Source organism: Musca autumnalis, unplaced genomic scaffold, assembly GCF_047663935.1.
Source record: "Musca autumnalis isolate F117 unplaced genomic scaffold, ASM4766393v1 scaffold_5, whole genome shotgun sequence".
Classification (NCBI taxonomy): domain Eukaryota; kingdom Metazoa; phylum Arthropoda; class Insecta; order Diptera; family Muscidae; genus Musca; species Musca autumnalis.
The window spans coordinates 55340772-55363085 of record NW_027412088.1 but is presented as its reverse complement, the minus strand read 5'-3'; the positions used below and the strand labels follow the sequence as shown (position 1 = coordinate 55363085).

Genomic DNA, 22314 nt, shown 5'->3' with positions numbered 1-22314 from the left:
TAATAATGCACATAATTTGCTAGCAATTTCCCATAGGCAGGCAGGCTAACAACAAAACAAATATTGGATGCTGGCTTTATTTGTAGACCCAAAGGGCTCATTGTCGTCGTATTATGGACGTGGAGCCGACAAAGCTTTTGATATGCGCAAATACTCCAAGAGAAATTGATGTCAAGCTGCCCTAGGTTATGCCTGGTTACGATGGCCCACCAATGCTAATGGATATGGCTGTTGGATGTCAATGTGTCAATTTATATTTACTGGTGTTACATCCGCCGTTCAATCGATGCTCGAAAGAGAAGCGAAAAAATATTGCTGAGGAAAGATGCTGACTGGCATTGATGATGGGTTTTCATATTCCCCCTTGTTCTGCCTTGTTGTTATTGCTGCTGAGTATCCGTTTTCCTATCGCAGGAAATTTCATAAAAATCAGTAAAATCACGTGAAATGCTGAGCCACCATAACATTTTGCTATGGGCTAAATGAGTCAGGAGGTGCGTGTGGGTGGCCATGGTGGTGATGGTGATGCTAAAGCATAACAAACTAATCTTGTTATGTACATTAAATGGAATTCTTAATGGCATATTTCATATGCGAGCTAAAGGCTTTAATTAAGCCCAAAACAATCACCGTAAATGGCAAATTAATATTCAACAAATTGACACAAATCGGACTTCATCCCAAAATGGCCTCAATGTAAATGCCTAGAAAATTGAAAATTTGTTATGGGCTTTACAGTTTACCGTAATGGTAATTGCTAAATGATAGGCCAAAAGACAATTTAAAGCTATGAAAACTTTACATAACAAAATATTTAAAAATGTTTTCCATTTGAATCGTAGCAAATTGTTCAGGTGAATTTCATTATTCTTCTCCAAGGCCAAGCAACGCGGTGAAATTTATGGAACATTTTTTTCTCATTGCGTTTTAATATCCATCAGCACTTCTCCAGGTTGTTGGGAAAAGAACACTTTTTAAATGCATGCTGAAGTGGTGGTTCCACTAAAGTACTTGGCACAAAAGTGCTGTTCGGCTTCTGAACAGGTTGTTGTAAGCGTGTTACCACAGCAACGTATTACTGCGGAAAACCAAAAACATTTACTTGCGTTTTGGCAAGAAAAAAAAAAACTTAGGAAGACATAATATCGATGTCATACCGAAGATGCCACACAAAATATTCAAAGAATACAAGGAGATGAAAACCACGAACGACAATGGCGATGATGACGTTGTCAAGGGAAAGTACGTCAAGGAAGATATTTTGTGGTTATAAATAAATGAAAAAAGTAAAAGTGGAATTGTGATTATGATACTTAGATTGCGTTTTCTACGTCAGCGATTATTCTTAAAGTAACAACTACTTAGAATATTGTTTAAGACGAACATAAAAATTGTCTGAATAATTTTAAGAATATTTTTCCAACCACCAACCGAACAATAAGCGTGGATTTTTAAACAATATTTTTAAGGAATATTTTTTAACACACCAAAAGGCTAAGTATCCCCTTAGGTTAGGTTAGGTTAGGTTAGGTTAAAGGACGCGCAGCTGTCGTGTTAGACAGCCACTCCACTCGGAAACCTGATGGTCCATTGTGTTCATCCTATAGTGTGGGTTGGAGAAAAGAAAAGAAATAAATTGCATAGAAGGTATCGAGTTAAAAAGTAAGAAATAACAATAATTAATTAATTAAGAATAATTCAGAATAATTCAGAATAATTAAGTAAGTGTTATGGATTGAAAAACAATTGAGAAATTATTTTAGAAAGGAGAGCGAGTAAGGCGGTTTTGCCATATTAAGGTGCTGTGATTCGTTCATGTTGAAGCCACTTCAGACCCTTGGCGAGAAGAAGCATTGTTGTCGGCTCGGCTTGGCAGAATGTTGTCAAAGATGAAATTGTATGTTCACACATTGTGTGGATTTTCCTGGTCCTGAGCATTGGACAACGACATAATAAGTGCTCAATCGTCTCTGTTTCTTCTTCATCTTCGCATAATCTGCAGTAGTCCATGGAGTCATCTCTATCCCATTTGCAGGTCATTGATCTTATTCTGCAGTGTCCCGTGATTACTCCAACCATTAGTTTCAGGTCGGGTTTTCTCATAGAGAGTAGAAAAGTAGTCTTCCGTTTGGAGAGGTTGGGCCAGATTGCCTTTGATACCTTACAGCCAGGTTCGTTGTTCCAAATCTGACCAGCCTTCTCCTTGTATACTTGCTCTAGGAGCCGCATGAAGTGACAAAAGGGTGGCTTGATTGAGTTATCGATTTCGGTGTCGTTTGACTCAGATCCGCGACGCGCCAGTTCATCCGCTTTTTCATTTCCCTCGATGTCGCAATGCCCCGGGACCCAGCACAAGGTAACGATTGATCTTAGGGCCACCAAAGCTTTATTGCAGTGCAAGACCGCAGCAGACTTGATTGAATGGGATCTAAGTGATTTTAGGGCCGCTTGACTATCCACATAGATAGTCACCGGTCCAGCTATGTCCCTTTCCATGTTTTTTATCAACTCTGCTGCTTTCGTGACCGCAAAGATTTCGGCTTGGAAGATGCTACAATTTTCGCTTAGCTTGTACGAGATCCGTAAGTTGAGGGTATCGCTGTAGACGCCCGCTCCTGTTCCCCTTTCAATCTTGGAGCCGTCGGTATAAACCTCTATACCGGATAGAGGTGGGGAGTTGTGGTTCCAGGCTTCTCTGTCAGGTATCCGAACATCAATTTCGTCGAAGTGTAATTGTGGTGATATATAGTCACTGATTACCTCCGATCCCACTGATAGTCCAGATCGTCATAAAATGACAGCGTGGCCATAGTCGAAGTTGCGTCATGAGCTCATCTCCTTGAGTCGGAGAGCACTCTTTGCTGCCAACTCTTGCACCACTAGATTAATCGGATGAAGATCCAGTAATACAATGAGGGCAGCCTGTGGAGTGCTTTTCATGGCACCGGTAATTAAGATAGATGACGCTCTTTGAACGGTATTAATCTTGTGGAGAAGTGATGTCTTACTTAATGCATTCCACCATACCAATGAACCATAAGTCAGAATAGGGCGAACTATGGCCGTAAACATCCAGTGGATGGCCTGTGGTTTCAATCCCCAACTCTTACCAATAGATTTCTTGCATGAATAAAGGGCCTCTCTTGGCACGTTCTTCGACATTCCTTTTCCACGTTAGTTGGTGGTCCAGGATAATGCCAAGGTACTTGGCCTCTAGAGAGAGCTTTAGGGCCACTCCATCCACCGTTGGTAGGGTGAATGGTTTGACTTTTCCCTTGTTCGTAAATAGAACCAGCTCTGCCTTTGATGGGTTCACCCCAAGTCCATTGTTGTGTGCCCATCTTGATAAATTGACTAGAGCTCCTTGCATGAGTTCCGATAGCGTTTGTGGGAACTTCCCGCTGATCATTATGACCACGTCATCAGCATAAGCTACTGTTTTTATACGTAGTTGGTCAAATTCCTTAAGTATTTCGTTAATCAACAGGAGCCACAGCAGTGGAGATAGTACGCCACCTTGTGGTGTGCCCCTGGTGATGGACTTCCAAATGGAGGTCTCACCGATATTTGAATTGATTATCCTGCCGCTAAGCATTCCATTGATCCAATTGATCAGTGTGGTGGAAACACCTAAGTTCAAGAGTGAATCGTGGATAGATTCGAGTTTGACGTTATTAAAGGCGCCTTCTATGTCAAGAAACGCTGCTAAAGTATAATTTGAGCCCATCATATTCCTCTCGATTGAACCAACGTCTTCATTTAATGCAGTCTCCACCGATCTGCCTTTGATGTAGGCGTGTTGGGCAGGACTTATAACACTGTTTTCAAGCTTGGACCTTATTCCTAGATCAAGCAACCTTTCTAAGGTTTTCAATAAAAAGGAAGATAGGATGATTGGTCTATAGTCTTTAGGAAGTGTGTGACTTTAATTCCCCGCTTTGGGGATGTATGTCACCGTGACCTCCCTCCACAGAACCGGAGTGAGCGATAGACGTAGACAGGCCCTATAAATGTGATCCAGATGTGGGATCAACACCTGCAGTGCATTTTGTAGCATTGCAGGGAAGATACCATATGGACCAGGTGATTTAAAAGGCTTAAAAGTGTTTATCGCCCAAGCTATCTTTGTGTGACTTATAATCTTCTCGATGACACTCACTTCCCCTGTGGCTTGATTGCACATAGGTGGATCGGCTTAACGATCTGGTGCATCCATGCAGTTGGGAAAGTGGGTTTTGGATAGGAGATCCAGAGTTTCTAGACCGGAGTTAGTCCATGTGCCATCATCCCGTTTGATACTGCCGATGGATTTGGGGTCCTTCGACAGTACTCTACGGAACCTGGCTACATCCTTTACTCCCTCTATAGACTCGCTAAAGCAGACCCATGATCTGGGTTTAGCCTTCTTTATTTCGCTGTTGCACTTATTGAAAGATACTTTGTAGTTCTCCCAATCTGTGGACAACTTCGTTTTGTTGGCTTTGTTATAGAGCCTTCTGCTAGTCTTTCTGAGATAAGCCAGATCTTTCGACCACCAGACCGGTTGACATCTTCTGCCTGGGTAAGTGAGTGGGCAGGCGGTCTCATAGCTATCCACCAAAACCTCTGTCACGTACTTCACTGCGCTATTAACCTCTGTGGCTATTTGGGGTTATCGTGGTACTCCCAGATTGGAGCTTACTAGTTCATTGAATTTGTTCCAGTCGGTTTTCCGTAGATTTCTAAATGGTGGCTGTCGAATACCATTAACAGAGACTTGCAAGAATATCTTCCGATGATCCGAAAAGGAGCATTCTTCCGATACCCTCCAGTCACTGATAAGAGATTCGTCGTTATTAATGGGGTTATGTCTATGACCTCCCCCCTGATTCTATTTTGAAAAGTGTATTCGTTTCCCCTGTTGCATATTCTAAGATTATGTTTTAAGATAAACTCGAATACGGACTCACCTCTGGCATTTGTGTCGCTGCTACCCCAGTGGACATGGTAAGCAAATGTAGTTTGCCCTCTCGAGTCCTTAGGTAATCTTGCCCCTGAGTGTCTATTGACACCCTGATGGCAACACCTCCATTTTCCGGATTGTGGCTGACCAGATTCCATGTGCTGGTCCGAAGATTGGGGTTTTTTCTGCTGAGTATAGTCAGTATGCGTGCGGGATCCACAGGTGGAGGTGGCACCCACTTTTCTGAAAGGGACCTCTTTGACACCAACGACTGCCAGTTGACACCCCTCCCAGAGGTCGAAGGAGGCGAATCATTTAATGGTTTTCGGATGATGTCAGCATCGCTCCCGGTTTGGCCCATGGGGCGGTGGAAGTCGATGTAGGCATTGACCTAACCTCTTCATTTGTCGTTAAGAGAGAAAGCTTACTGACATCAGGATTTCTCTTGGCTAAGTTAGGGTGAGATCTTTCGATCTTTCTCACTACCTTGAGATTAATCTTGATCACCTTACATTCTCTCAGCGTTATAGATGAGGGTTACCTGTCAATGTACTTCCTGAGGAAGTGCATTGCTCTGTGGTACACCCTTCTCTTTTTGGCCCATTGACTTGCAGAGCTATCTGAGGTGGTGGGAGCTTTTCCGGCCGGTATTTTGGTCGGAGTTCCTTCCCTAACAGCAGCAAGTCCTTGTGAGCCACCAACATCGGCTGCGGCCGATGGTTGGGTTGCTGGTGCATCGGTTGGTCCAGAGTTCATACAGGTGGCTGCTTCCACTGAGGTCGAGGCCGACTCATCATTGACTACAGTCGCTGGAATGACTATGGTGTTCATTTCGTCGTCCGATGAGCCGTCCTCGGCCCCAGTAGAATAGCCACACTGACTGAGACGCAGGGCCAAGTATCTCCAGGAGTTTCCGGCTTTGTTCAGCCAAACTGTCAGTGACAGCTCCTAGAGTGGGTACCTTATGTCCGTCCCCTCCCGACACTACCGTCCCGTCAACCGTTGGCTGGGTTGCCCCAGACTTGGTACAAAATGTTGAATTTAAAGAGTTAACCTTAGGCATTGCAGTGTTGTCATCAATCGGATTTGTTTTAATTGTTTTTTTTTTTTTTTTAATTTTTAGTCTCCATGCGTCATAGATTAAATGGGGGAAGTGAGGTCCACCATGGCATAGCCCTCCTGTACCATGGCAAGGACGTGACAACTAAGTCATTACTGCGTTGAGATGCCCAGGTATCAACGAGGCTCCGTTCTAATACAGTTGGTACCCTAACTGCAAACCTTAATACACCGATGGGCGCGGGTTCGCCTGACACCCCGGCGTTAGGGGTCTCTAATAAGTAGGAGACCGCTACTTGGATAACCTTTGGTCGGTCACAGTTCCCCAACTCAACACTTCCAGGGTGTTGAGTGTGGAAACTGTGACCTTAAGCCCCCGCATCGCGGCAAGATTGTTATCCCTGGCGGGGGGTACAATCCCCTTACCGCCAATATTTAGTTACCACCCGACAATAAATGATCTAAAATTACATGAGAACAACTAACAAATTATAGCCTGTCATACTTAACTTTAGTTTTTTTCCTACTTCTGCTTTTAGCTGTAAAAAGTCCTTGTTCGCTTAATTTCGCCATGCCGTGCAAGGTAATAAATTGCCTTTTCTGCACTTTTGCACATAAATAAAAATGAAAATTAAATTTTTGTTTAAAACAAAAAGCATGAAAAGGGAATATATCGTCAACGTTGTTGTTGCTGTTGCCGTTGTCATCACCATCATCAACATCAGAAGCAGTGGCAGCAGCAGTGTCACAAGACGCCATAATGGTCGTCATTGTCATCGTTGGCTGTTTGGAAATATGGCTGGATGGATGAGGGTTATTGTCGTTGACTTTCACTTTCCAGGCAGGCAGCTTACTCTCTCCTCTATCTCTCGTTCTACTCCTTCTTCCACGTTTGTCTTTTTGCATTCATGTATTGCCGTTGTTTTTGCAAACAGCACTTAACATTATTAATGAAATAATCTGACTGTTGAACACTAGAGTTGCCATATGTATGAAAATGTAAAGCTGAGAACTTAAACTAAAAAATGTTTCTTGCGGAAGAAACTATAAGAGACTATAATCGGCGGACCATGTTAAGGGACATATACATTTTTTGGGGATTCTTCCCTTCCCTTGCGGTTGGAGTTTGTAAGAAGCACGTGACCACACAGAAACCTTCCAGCAACTCATCTGCATCATCAACATCATCAGCTTCAATTGTTTGTCATACGTTAAATTCATGCAATATTTTACTATTTATTTGTTTCTCCTTTTTACTTTCACGCAATGTGTTTTCCTTTTTTTGTTGTTTTTGTTGTTCCTGCCATTAACAGCAACATGGTCTTGGAAAAGTGGCACGAGGAGTATGTACAACTGCGTGACATTATTGATAAATGCCTGTTACGTATGCTGCGCAATGGTGCGATAGGAGCAGGAGGAACAGCAACAAAACTTACAACCGAACTGCAACAACGTTTGCAATCGTTACGGCAAACACAAATGGAACAGGAAGTGTTAAAAGCATTGGGTAAGTAAACTAGCACATCCAGCCACCCACCCACACCCATACATACAGCAGTGAAGCACTACTATTCCCTCTTAGCCTATTAGTCGGTCGCTACATAAAGTTATAAACTTTAAATGACCATTAAATGTAAAAGACATCCCCATTCATTTATTCATTAAAATCGATTCGAATCGACGCATGAAGAGAGAATGGATGAAGAATGAATATTGGCTTGGGAAAGTTAGTTGATACTATTGAATGGGATGGGAATAATGAAGCCGTCCATCATTGACGTCACATTGATGTCCTTCTTTTTAATTTAATCAATTTATTTTATTTTCTCTTTCTTTTTTTCCTTTCTTCGCATTACAACATCTTAATTGTTGGCCGATTGTTTGTTCTCTTCATTTAATTCGCATTCAAACAGAATTGTCAAATGAAAAAATATTGGCCGTCTATCGTGAATGGTCCTCAACACAATTGACCGTCAAGGATGCCGAGTGTGCGGAACGTTTGAGCAAACTCAAAGATCAATTGACAATGAATTTATCAACGGATAATTATACAACATTGGTGTAAGTATAATTTATGTATAAATATTTATTTTTAATGTTAATATTAAATTAAAATAATTAAAACAAATATCCATATGTCATCTCGGAAGACAGAAAAGAGTCTTCTCAGACTCTTAATTGGCCCAATGAAATGGGAACAGTTTTTTTTAATCACCGAGTCCAAATGGCTTATCAATGATATTACGGCATCAATTATTGAGAAGTCTTACAAGACTAGAATATTAATCAAATGTAGGATCCCACATATGTACATTCCACAAGGGACAAGGGAGACACAATTGCTTAATGATACGGGACCAACATTTTATTAAGGAATCCAAACGGCGCAAAAATCAAAATTTTGTTTTGTCAAAGATATTTAATTTCTATATAGCATTCGATAGTAAACATATTGAAACTAAGAAAACCAAAAAATTGGTAATAATATTGGAAGGTGTGGGCTTGGTGCGCCCCTAAAGACGAACATTTTTCCCACTTTTGGGAAATATGTAATTTTTATAAATTTCTGCAGAAAGACGTAGCTATTTCTCGAAAACTGTAACAGATATTGTGTTCATTGGTCTTTTGTAAAGTAGGATGGATAGTGGCCTTTAAAAATCGTTTTAGTAAATTACCGTAGCTGTTACACAACATGAGCTATTTTATTTCTCCTCAGGTACTAAATTTTATGAAATTCATAATTTAGTGGACTAGAACTTTTGTGGAACAACATGGAACAAGGTTCCGTTTTCACAGAAAGATGCCCGAGAGTCTCCTCTTTCAGCCCATATATACTTTTGTACCCGTCCCGTTCCATCCGTTTAACACTTTTTTCAATTTATTGAAATTACATGGGTAAAAATATGTGTTTTTCTATACTGTTTCCATATAAATTACAGCTTTTTGGCACAAATTAACATTTTTTTGAGTATATGAGTTTTTTATACGAGTTATATAAGTTTTATGAAAAACCAAGGAGTATTTTTTTAATTAAAAAAAAAAAAGTTAAAATTTTTTTGAATTTTTTTTTTTCACAAATTTTTGAAAAAAAATATTTTTCCACATTTTTTTTGAAAATTTTTTTAGTTTTTTTTTTTTTTTTTGGTAATTTTATTGTTTATTTGTTGGTGTTTGACCATCTTTAATACTTAGTAAGATATAAAAACCAGAAAAACACTCATATGTTGATGAAAAATATTTAAAAAACTCAAAAGTTGAACTTTGACCTTGAATTTCTCTGCAACTACCAAACCGAATTTGACCGACGAATTATAGTCTGCAAGACGATTGTGTTACCTGTCTAAAATTATGAAAATATCTCTATCCGTTCAAAAGTTACAGAATTTAGACCAGGAAAAAACGATTCTGAACCACTGTGCGGCGTGTCTAACTACATCACTTGTAAAAAAGTTTTACATGGCTAAAAGTGATGTTGCAGGGGTTAAAAATGATGTAGGTCCAACCTGAGAATGGATGCCAGGTGTTCAGTGCGCAGGGTAGGTGTGCGTACTATTGCACCACGATGCACAATGTCGCGAGTTCATATTAACTGTGGCCAAAAATAGAAGGAGTTGTCGTAGGTGCATCAATTTTGGTACACCTACCTATTATTGACTTACAATCTTCAGGACAAAAAATTGGGTTGGTCGGTCTACGTTTTGATATAGCCCCCATAGAACCGTACCTCCCGATTTTCGGTATTTTGAATGTTTTAGACACAATGACCAACCGAAAGTATTAAAATTTTGTGGTTAGTCTTCGGAAGAGGTATCAAATATTCCAACAGAGAATTTTGGGCTTAGGTCCACGTTTTGATATAGCCCCCATACAACGGTACCTCCCGATTATAGGTATTTTGAAGATTTTAGCCTCATTATTACACCGAAATTGCTGAAATTTGGTATTTAGTCTTCATAAGGGGCATTATATCTTCACCTTGAAATTTGTCTGCATAGGTCCACGCCTTCATATAGCCCCCATAGGATGGTACCTCCCGATTTTCGGTATTTTGGAGGTTTTAGCCTGATTATCACACCGAAATGGCCGAAAATTGGTATTAAGTCTCCGTTGGAGGACTTATAACCTTCCACCAGATATATGTCGGTATAGGTCCTCGTCTTCCTATAGCCCCCATACAACCGTGCCTCCTCATTTTCGGTATTTTAAGTGTTGTGCCCTCAATATCCACCCGATATGAATGAAATTTGGTGTTTAGTCTTCATATTGTTTGTGAGCATATTGAATATATCAAAATCTTGTCTTTATATATGAGAAATTTCCTTAAAAAATTTTTTTTGACCGATTAGTGGTCAAAATACGGTAATTTTTTTGTAAAAAATCGAATTTTGATTTTCGCTGTTCAAATTTTTTTTTAAAAAATTAATATTTTTAAAATTCTCTCGTTTTAAAGCAAGATTATTAGGTACTTAATAAGCCCACAGAAATATATGATGATCGGTTCATTCGTTTTCGCGCTATAGCCAACACCGCAAAACGATTTGTTAAAAAAGGGGGTATCCTCTCAGTGAGGTGGTCGCTGAAAAAGAGAAATGACACATTCGTCTGCAAACCTCTGCAGCTGGGACCTTTATATATTTGAAGTACTCACTTTTTACTACTCATACAGCGAAAAATATCGATATACACTTTTATACAATTTTTTTCCCACTCTACTGCGGGCCATACACTAACTGCCAAACTGCACTGCCAAATGAACCCCTTGTATACGTGTGTGATTGAATAGTGTGTGGCATGTCTTCAATCCATTTTTCGGAAATGATCAATTTTCCTCCAAAAGCACGATTTTGAGTTCAAATTTTCAACAAATTTTAATTTCTTCACAAGCAATATTTGTTATTTTCAAAAACTGTCTGTCGATTGCTTGGAAAATAAACAAAATTCATCGGATTGAAAGGGGTTCATTTACAAAATCAAAACTATTTTGATTTCATTCCTGCCAAAACTACTCCCAAATACATTGACAAAAACTTCAAAATTTACTAATACTATTACAAATGCTGTCCTGCATGCCCATAGTGTATGCCCGGCATACTCAATTCAAAATTTGCTTCAGAAAATTAATAAACTTAGTAATATATGTTTGGGTAAATGTAAACACCATATGATTAATATTTACATGCAAACAAAAGTGTAGCCAAGTTTATTACATCCCAAAAGAACTTAGGAACAATTTTTGCAGCGATCGTTAATTTTAAATATGAACGCATAATATAATTTATTAATTTTAGAAAAAAAAAACACAAAAATACGTATTAACTAAAATTGTCGGATTTAAATTCTGATATAGCAAAAACTACTTCACGTATCAGTACCAAAATGCAGATTCTTCTTAATTAATATGTTTTCTATCACTCCCCATCAAAAAATTTGTTCAACGAAGTATTTAGTTTTTACCATTTTTGGCCACGGTCGTGACACTGTGCGATGCCGCCAGCATTGTGCCAAATAAGAGAGATCACATTTCCAAACTTAAGATCTTAAAGTGGAATTTCGTTGATGTATGCAGACGGGTTCAAAATGAGATGTAAGATCCGATCAGCAGGCTTTTCCAATAAAGTACACATATCAACCTCAGTAAAGCTGCCATGGCATTGTGGAGTACTACTGGCAGAAATACGATAGTCATCATGAATGCTTAAGGATCTCCAGCCAGCACTTGGATACTGAAGGTCTTCTAGAGTCAAAAGGCCCATTATATCGCTGTAGGCAGGATCTCAAGGAGTATATTCCATAAAAATTTGAACATTTCACTACCCTTGAACAGACTTAAGCTTAATTAATAAACTTTTACCGGGGAAATATCCGAAATTTTTGGAGTATATTCCGTATAAATTTGAAAATTTCACTAACCTTGAACAGACTTAAGCGTAATTAATAAACTTTTACCGGGGAGATATACGAAATTTTTGCCTGATATAGAAGTTGATGCACATTTGGAAGACATTTTACGACGGGCAGAGTTTCGTGGCCACAGGCTTTATAGCTTTTGGGTATTACTTTAGGAAATATGGGCTTCCCAAAAATTTTACCCTTGTAAAAGGGGTCACGACAACAACTTGCTGCAAAATACTTCAAAGCTACCCGAGAAATGTCCTTAAACTATACGCTTATGAAAAATGTTGAGATCTTTTGAGGGAAATACCTAATGGAGTGGGCGGATATCGTAAATTTTCAATTTTTCTTTTGGAAATATTATTCCATAGAAATTTTCAGTAGGACTTCTGTCAATAAAAGCCCAAGACCTGAAGCGGTCTTCTATCTATTGAAGACACCAAGAGATCTTCTGTCTATAGAAAACATTGGGTGGTCTTCTGTCTATAGATGATCTCAAGATACCTTCTGTCTATAGAAGTCCTAGCCCCAAAGAGGTCTTCTGTTATCCACAACACACAGAAGACATCGAGAGATCTATAAAAGCCCTAGACTTCAAGAGATCTCATCTGTCTATAGAAGAGATATTCTGCCTATAGAATACCTCAAGTTGTCTTCAGTATATACAAAACATCGAGAGATCTTCTGCCTATATAAGACTTCGAGACGCCTGAAGTCTGTAGAAGGCATGGAGAAGTCTGCTGTCTGTAAAAACATCGAGAGGTCTTCCGTCTATACCAGACATCGAAAGTTCATCCGACTATAGAAGACAACGAGAGGGCTTCTGTCTATAAAAGTAGTCAAGAGGTCTTTTGTCTATAGAAGATATCGCGAGGTCTTCTGCCTATAGAAAACCCCAAGAGATCTTCTGTCTATAGAAGACCTTTTGATGTATTCTGTCTATTGAAGGCCTACACATCAAGAGGCCTTCTGTCTATAGAAGTCCTTAAGAAGTCTTATGCTTATGGAAGACCTAGACTCCAAGAGATCTTCTGCCTATAGAAGACCTAAAGAGGTTTGTTTCTTTAAAAGGCCTCACGAGGTATTCTATCTATAGAAGATCGCAAGAGGTCTTCTGTTTTTAGAAGACCTCGAGAGGTCTTCTGTCTATAGAAGACCTCAAGAAGCCGTCTATCTACAGAAGACCTCAAAAGGCCTTCTGTATACAAAAGACGTCAAGAGATCTTCTGTATATAGAAGACCTCAAGAGGAATTCTCTCTTTAAAATACCTCAAGGGGTCTTCTGTCTATAGCAGAGGCCTTAAGACTATAGAAGTCATCAAGAGGTATTCTGTCTATAGAAGAACTCAGCAGGACCTCTTAAGTCGTATGTTTATTAAATACCTTTAGATATCTGTGGAACACCTCAAAAGGCCTTCTGACTCTAAATTACCTTAAGAAGTCTTCTGTCTGTAGAATACCTCAAGAGGTCTATAGAAACCATTTCTGTAGAAGACCTGTTCATGGAAGACATCTTCAGGGCATCTGTCTATCGAAGACCTGATATCCTCTGTCTACCCACGACTTCAAGAGGTCTACTATCTATAGCAAAGCTCAAGATGCCTTCTCTCTATAGAAGACTTCAACTGAAGAGCTCAAGAGGTATTCTGCCTATAGCAGAGCGACTTCCTCTCTAAAAAAGACCTGAAGCGGTCTTCAATCTACAGAAGACCTCAAGGGATTTTAGGACTATAGAAGACATTAAGCGATCTGATGTCTAACATTTGCCGACCAAGAAGAGTACAGACAAAAATGTGAATGTATTAAAAACATTGGCATTTTATGACAGTGTGTTAGTAAGTTTGCATGCACGCATGCTGCAAAACAACAACAAATCAAAACATTTGCTGTCACGTTCGGGTCGTGTGTGTGTGATTTGCCGAAAAACTTCGTGACCTCAACAATACCAAAGAATAGGGATGCTATAGGAGACCTAAGATGTCTATGGAACACCACAACAGGCCTCCGCCTATAGAAAATTTTAAGAGGCTTTCTATCTATTGAAGACCTGAGGAAGTTTTAAAACTATAGAAGACATTAAGAGTTATTCTGTCTATAGAAGGCCTCAGGAGGACATCTAAAGTCTTCTATTTATAGAAAACCTCAAGAGGTCTGATGTCTATAGAAGACCGTAAGATGTATATGGATCGTCTCAGAAGGCCTTCTGTCTATAGAAGACCTTAGGAGGTCTTCTGTCTATAGAAGACCTTAGGAGGTCTTCTGTCTATAGAAGACCTTAGGAGCTCTTCTGTCTATAGAAGACCTCAAGAAGTATTAAGACTTTAGAAGACATCAAGAGGTCTTCTGTCTACAGAAGACCTTAAGATGCCTATGGATCACCTCAAAAGACCTTCTGTCTATAGGTTTTTGTCAAGAGGTCTTAAGACTATAGAAGTTATCAAGGGGACTTCCGTCCATAGCAGACCTCAGGTTGACCTCTAAAATCGTCGGTATATAGAAGACCTCAAGAGTATAACTGTCTATAGAAGACCTTAAGAGGGTTTCTTTCAAGAGGTCTTCTGTATATAAAAAAAACCCTACACTTCAAGAGGTCTTCTGTTATCTATGGAACGTCTTAAGAGGTATTTTCTTTATAGAACATCTAAAGAGCTGTTCTATCTATGGAAGACATAGACTTGAAGAGGTCTTTTGTTATCTATGGAACTTCTTAAGAAGGAGTACATAGAAGACCTTAAAGGGTTTCCTGTCTGTAGAAGACTACAAGAGGTCTTCTGTCATATGGTCTAGTTCTGTTTATGGCCTGGTATTGCATAATTTTGAAATTTGTTCCAGAGGCTAGTTCATGTGGATCTCAAGTTAAATCTTTATACCCTCAGCATTTATGCTAACGAGGGTATATACACTTTCATACGGGCAAAATGTGCCTCATCGAAATAATGGTTTTAGACCCCAAGTATTTTTGGACGAAATCCGTTTCAGACAATTTGGAGTTGATTTAGCCATGTCGTCTGTCTGTCTGGCTGGTAGGAGCGAACGATAACTCTCGAACGGATTAATCGATTCGGTCCAAAATTTGGCTTTCGTAATAAACAAACTTAGTTTAAATTCGAAGATGGGTAATATCGGTCCACTCCTTCCGGTGCCTCCCCCACAAAAGTTCAAAAAAGTTCGGAAAATTTGTGCACACGATAAATCTTGAAGAGAATAACCGATTTGGTCCATACTTTGCACATCGTGAAATTTCTACCAAACTTAGATGAGGTTCCAATATCGACTCAATCGATTCACTCCTTCGGGTACCTCCCACGCAAAAGTTCACTTTAGGACCTGCCCTCGAATCGCTTTGATTTTTGTTCTACCAACTTGTATTCAACGCCCCCCATACGACGGTACAAGTTTTATCTGGGGCAAGTCCATACTTCCTGAGCAAATAGCCGGAAAGGTGCAAAAAAAACCCTTATGACACCGTGTGTAGTGATTGGAGCGCAAGATAACTCTTGAACGGATCTGCCGATTCGGTCCAACATTTGGCCTTCGTAATATTTTGTCCAAACTTAGTATAAGTTCGAAGGTAACCCACTCCACTCCTTAAGGTACATCCCGTACAAAAGTTCAAAATTGTTCGAAAAAAGTGTGCGCATGGTAACTCTTGGTCCATACATTACACATACTAATATATCTACCATATGTATATCAGGTTTGAATATGGACTATATTTGTCCACTCTTTTGGGTACCTCCCACACAAAATTTCGAATAAGTTCACTTGAAGCCCTGCTCTTGAATCACTTTGATTTCTGTTGAAGCAACATGCATTCGCTGCCTACATTACGACGGTAAATGCTTTGTCAGGGGCAAGTCCATACTTCTTGAGAAATGGCCGATATCGATCTTCTCCTTATGGTACCTCCGCCACAAAAGTTGTGTCGATCTATCCGTATATGAATGATTCAATTCACATTGGCTGAGGGTGTATCTCTGTCGGCAAAGTCGACTGATACTGTTTTACTTTCCTATCTCTTTGTTTGACTCAATTTTATCTCTCCTCTTCCAGAGTACCTGGTAATTGTTGTGAAACTGGCATTGATCCGGATATTGAAGAACATGAAACATATTTGAGTAAATTCAAGAATAAAGTCTTCGATAAATTGCGACACCTCATCGAAGAGCACATTGCCAATGATCCGGATGTTATAAAAGGCCGAAAAAAGACTGTACAGGTAAGTAAGTGCTCTAAGCCGTTCTTATGAAGAATAACAGGGAACAAAGAATACAGAGAAAAATATAGTAGCCCTTAACTACCATTAATGCTATCAATCATAAAGATTACAGAAGAAGAAAAAGAAAAAACATAGAGGAAAAATGTGGCTGAATATTTCCTGGCGCACTCTGCCATATCATCATGGTCTTGGTTTTTGGAAATGGGAAATAAAGTTGAAAAAAAGTAGCCAACAAGTTTGGTCATATTTGATCAAGACTAGAAAAAAATGACCGGAAAAAATATGCACACACTTAGCAATATGTGCGGAGGGTGGCCATTCATTCGTTGTTTTAGCCACCGTTTATCCTTGTATTGGCTGCCACATCCTTTTGGGTTTTTATTTGTAAACATGGCTTGGATCCCTTGTTTCTCTTTTTTTTGTGCAATGACTGGCAAACATTTCGCCTCAATGTTGTGAACTTTTTTTCCCTCCATCCATTCGAAAATAGCTTCAGCAACACACCAGTAATGGAGGTGATTTGGGGTTATTTGGTTTGTTGCATTGCTAGGTTTTATTTTTGGTTTTTTTTTTTTTTGTATGTTAACCCACATCGTTGCACGTTCTATTTGCATGCAACATTTGCCACAATTGGGAAAGCAACTTTTGTGGCTAAAGTTTTGTTTTTCTGTTTTTTTTTCTTGAGTTTTTCTTTTTCAATGCCATAGATATTACATGGAAAATTTTCATAAACTATATTGATTGTGGGAAAAAAAAAAATTAAATTAGAAAAAAATGAAAAATTCATTTTGTAGTTGTGGCATTTGATGGATGTGTGCACTTATGGATTGGTATGAAACCGGAAGGATATTAAAGGTTCCATATGTTCAGAACTTTGAAAATGTAAAATTTTTATTTCAATTTGTTATTGATGATTGATTGCAATCAAAGTATACTCAACCAATGGATTTGTAAAATGTGGGAAATATTTTAAGGTGTACCGAATGCGAAGTTACTTTCACATAAAATCGTCAAAACAGTATTCACACCTAAGAACAGTACCAACCCATTATCTGAGGTGAATATTTAAAAGTATGATTAATTTTTATATTATAAATAAAACATTTCAGGGGTACACACTTTTGCTCCCGATTTTATTAAAATTATTAAAAATTTCCCACAAATTATTATTAAGAAATCCCCTTTGAGCAATAATTTTTTACTGACCCATTCGAATGCAATTTTCTTGCGTTGTTTTAAGCGAATCTTTCTTTCCAAGTTATCATCCAGCTCACATTCATTGCAAAAATAATATTTATGTTCTTTTCTATACGCTATACTTACTTTATAAATTTGTATGTATGTCACAAGTCTGTGTTTGTTGTTAAGGGCAAAGCAGATCGTTCTAAGCAACGAATATGTAATGCAAACATTATTCCTGCACTAAAAAACAAGAGCAAAAAAAGGCAAAAGGTAACCTTCATGGCGCATTGTATTTGTGTTCGCAACAAGATGTGCAGCAGGAGAATAAAAATTGAGCCTAGCATGCAATTTCATTTCAAGGATATTTCTGAATAGGCCATAAAGAATTTACAATAAGAAAAATAAAACAGAACATATTTGAAAGGTGCAGTTCATATTTTTTTTTTATTCAGCAGTGCATTATGTGGAGGGAGGTATTATGGTGTCTATAGAAGCCCACAAGAGGCGTTCTGTTGCCTAAAGAAGACCTCAAAAAGTGTTCCGTTGTCTATAGAAGACCGCAAAAAATGATCTGTTGTCAAAAGAAGACCCCAAAAATTCGTGTGTTGTCTGCAGAAGACACCAAGGAGTATTTTGTTATCTACAGATAATCTCAAGAAATCATCTGCTGACTATAGAAGACCACAAAAGATATTCTCGTTGTATATAAAACACCTCACGAAGCCTTCTGTTGTATACAGAAGACTTCCAGAGGTCTATAGAAGACTTCGACAGATCTTCTGTTGTCTATAGAAAATCTCAAGAGATCGCCTGTTGTATATAGAAGACCTCAAGAGGTCTCCGATTGAGTTTAGAAGACTTCAAAAGACTTTTCAATTGCCTATAGACAACCTCAAGAGGTCTTCTGTTCTCTGTAGAAAACCTCAAGGCAACTTCAGTTTTTTACAAAAGATCTCAAGAGGTTTTCTGCTATCTATAGAAAACCATAAGAGTTTTCTGTTGTGTGTAGAAGACTTCAAGAGGTCTATTTGAACTTTAAAAGACCTCAAGAGGTTTTCTTTTGACCATAGAAGACCTCAAGAGGTCTTCTGTTGTTTATAGAAAATCTCAATATGTCTTCTGTTCTCCATAAAATAATTAAAGAGGTCTTCTATTGTCTGTAAAAGGCTTCAAAGAGAATTCTGCTGTATATAGGAGACATGAAAAGGTCTTCTGTTGTCTACAGAAGACGTTAAGGAGTCTACTGTTCTTTATAGAAGACCTCAAGAGGTCTCAAAGGTGTTCTGCTCTCTATAGACCTCAAGGAATATTCTAATGTCTGTAGAAGACCTTAAGTCTTCTATTGTCTTCTGTTCTCTAAGGAAACATCTTGAGGTCTTCTGTTGTCTTAAGAAGACCCCACGAAGCCTTCTGTTTTCTATAGAAGACTTTAATATATCCTTCGTTGTCCATAGAAGACCTCAATAGTTCTCTGTTGTCTATAGAAAACCTCAAGAGGTCTTCTGTTGTCCATAGAAGACTTCAAGATGTCTCAAGAGGTCTTCGATTGAGTATAAAAGACTTCAAGGGATTTTCTGTTGCCTATAGACGACCTTAAGAAGTTTTCCGTTGTCTGTAGAAAACTTCAAGGCATCATCTGATGACCTTAAGAAGTCTTCTGTTGTCTACAGAAGACCTAAAGGTTTCAAAAGTGTTCTGTTCTCTACAGAAGACCTCAAGGTATATTCTAATGTCTGTAGAAGACTTCAAGAAGTCTTCTGCTGTCTACAGAAGCCTCTTGAGGTCTTCTGTTGTCTCAGACCTCTTCTGTTGTCTATAGAAGACCTCAAAAAGTCTTCTGCTGTCTATAGAAGACCTCAAGAGGCCTTCTTTTGTCTTTATAAGACCTCAATAGGTTTTCTGTTGACTATAGAAGACCTCATGATGTCCTATGTTGTCGGTAGAAGACCTCAAGAGGGTCTTTCTGTTGCCCATAGAAAAGGTCTTCTGTTGTCTTAGAGGACCTCAAGAGGTCTTCCGTCGTCTACAGAAGAATACATGAGTACCTCTTGAGGCATTAAGATGTTCTTGTTGTCCTATAGAATAACGTAAGAAGTCTACTGTCCATAGTAGACCTCAAGAAGTATTCTATCAAGAGAAGTTCTCAAGCGGTCTTCGGTCTAAAGAAGATCGCAAGATGTCTTTGGTCTAAAGAAGACCTCAAGGGGTATTTGGTCTATAGAAGGCCTCAACACGTTTCCCAATCCCACGGCAGCGGGTTCTTTCGTACCGGATTGACCCGGAACAACACAAAATCATCGTTCCACCTCAGTGTACATATGTTTCTATTTGTTTCGTTTTTCTGTGTTGGGAGCAGCCTATCCCGGAATGCCTGCTCCGAATTCTTTTGGTCCGTTGCGGGACGGAGGAAAATCCAGGACCAATATATATGACCTCAGTTTGTCACATCCGCATCTTCACCCACATCCAACCTTCGGTGAGATGCAATAGATGTCAGGAGTGGGTGCATCTAAGGGGTTGCTCTGGACTTGCCCGCGTGAGGGACTACGACAGGGACTATGTTGCTGCATGCTGCGTTAACACAGTCCCCAGTGAGTCGTCGTCGGATTACGAAATTCCCTCGTCATCTGACTACGAAACTCCCCCGCAGTCCCCTCGACAACAACCGCACACGCAGCCTTTAACACCAGCCGTTGTTGTCCCAATCCCAGAGAATGCATCCTTTTTGCAATTTAATTGCAATGGACTCCGAGGTAAGATCGAGGAAATAGTAGATTTCATGAGTCGGAAGAACATCAAGGTCGCTGCGGTGCAAGAAACAAAGCTAAACAAAAACTGTAGCTTACAACAATGTGATGGTTACAATGTGTTAAGGAAAGATCGCACCAGAAGTGGAGGTGGGGGATTAGCTTTCCTATTGCACCAGTCTGTCCAATACAGACCTATCTCGCTTGAGCCTGTCTCTAATAACCCGTACATGGAATGTAAGGGGGTAGCAGTCAGGTGTGGAACTGCAGATATAGAGTTGCTGAACGTATACATCCCGCCGAGTAATAGCTGTATCTCAGATTATAAGCCTGACATTAGCCCGCTTTTGGATGGTCATAATCGTCTGGTCCTGGGGGACTCTAATGCGGATCATGAGATGTGGCATTCGGCCTTCGGAAACGACCAGAGGGATATAGTGCTGGCTGAGCAGATTGATAGCTCTACGTTTTGCTCGGTCAATGAGAACGCCCCTACCAGAATTAGAGGAGCGTGTCACAGTTCGCCAGAAATGACCATCGTGTCACCTGGTCTGACAAATGACGTCACCTGCCAACCCGTCATTTCCCTTGGATCAGACCATCTCCCCATAATTGTGTCCATCATCAGACCACTTGATTTCATCCCCTCTGAACGCCGCACATTCGTCAATCATGGGAAAGCTGATTGGCCGAGTTTCAGAGAGTTCGCCAATCACCGCTTCAGAGAATTGTCCAATCCTTCTGATGTTCGGGTAGCGGAAAGGACGTTCCGAGACATCATCAATGCTGCAGCCGCTCGCCATAGCCCTGCGAAGTAAGGCCAAACTTCCCAGCTGAGGCGACGGGATTAGCAAATATTTCAATCGACAGTTTGTCGAGCACCCCTAGAGTGACAGGGCGAAGAGAAGAGTATTACGTTGCATCAGATCTCTTCCTGCCGAGGAGGAACCTCCACAGTTTACAATGGATGATGTTGCCAATGCCATCAGGAACGCTAAATCATGGATGAAATCTCAATGGTAATGCTGAAGCAGCTGGATGAGCCGGGAGTGTAGTATCTCACTAAAGTTCTCAACTTGTCGCTATCCACCCTCATTGTTCCCGAAGTCTGAAAAATGGGCAGGTTGGTCCCACTACGGAAGCCCGGCAAGGATGCCAGCAAAAGTGAATCGTACATGCTGATTTCGCTATTGTCGCCCGTAGCAAAGACCCTTGAGGCCTTAGTCCTCCCCAGTATCAGAAATAGCTATTAAGTTGCCGATCATCAGCATGGATTCCGTAAGCAGCACAGCACGACAACTGCGCTGCACGCCATTACCACACATATTTGTCAAGGACTCAACCAGAGACGGCCGTGCGATAGAACAGTGATGGTGGCGCTTGACTTATCAAAAGCCTTTGATACAGTCAGGCACTCCACTCTGTTTGAGGACATTGAGCAGACAACCCTCCGGCCAAGCTTGAAACGTTGGATAATCAACTACATGTGTGGTCGCCAGTCGTATGTGGGATTCAGGAACAAGAAATCCAAGCCCCGTAGAGTGAAACAGGGAGGTCCCCAAGGTGGGTTGATATCTCCGGAACTGTTTAACCTCTACCTCTCCTGTATTCCGCCCCCTCCAGACGGCATCGAGATCGTAACGTATGCGGATGATTGCACGATCCTGGCGTCGGATACCTATCCTGATGACATCTGTGAGAGACTGAACAACTATTTAACCGATCTTACCACCTTTTTCCATTCGAGGAATATGCAGATTTCCGCCACAAAATCTACAGCCACATGGACAGCGAGGTTTGGAAGAGAATTGAATGTCGTGGTCGACGGTAGCAGAATTCCGACCACCAACTGCCCCAAAATTTTAGGGGTCACCTTCGACACTACTTTCAAGTCGTGCGCGCACGCCATAGCTATCTGCGACAAACTGAAAAGTAGGAACAAGGTCCTCAAGCCCCTAGCCGGCAGCACATGGGGTGCAGATAAAGAAACCTTGTTGACCACATATAAAGCGATAGGTCGGTCTATGGTAAGCTATGCGGCGCCAGTCTGGTCCCCGAATTTATGTGATACGCAGTGGGATAAGATTCAAATTTGTCAGAACGCCTCCCTGAGAACAGCAACAGGGTGCCTCCTCTTCAGTGGACCATCTACATGAGGAGGCACAGATTCTTCCAGCAAAGCAACACAATGAAATGCTTTCGTTGCAGTACCTGCTTGGATGTTACCGTGTGAGCCATCCCAATCACCATATTTTGGGTCGGCCCGACACATA

At 40.2% G+C, this 22314-nt stretch overlaps 1 protein-coding gene across 3 annotated transcripts in view; it reads left to right on the top strand.

Moving 5' to 3' along the window:
* LOC141405224 (protein qui-1) overlaps positions 1 to 22314 on the top strand; it is a 442299-nt gene that overhangs the window by 259111 nt on the left and 160874 nt on the right. For all 3 annotated transcript variants that reach the window (XM_073989320.1, XM_073989317.1, XM_073989318.1), the window contains exons 8-10: positions 7315 to 7508; positions 7915 to 8062; positions 15947 to 16112. In XM_073989320.1, the coding sequence (XP_073845421.1) occupies positions 7315 to 7508; positions 7915 to 8062; positions 15947 to 16112 (508 nt within the window). The remainder of the gene's footprint in view (positions 1 to 7314; positions 7509 to 7914; positions 8063 to 15946; positions 16113 to 22314) is intronic.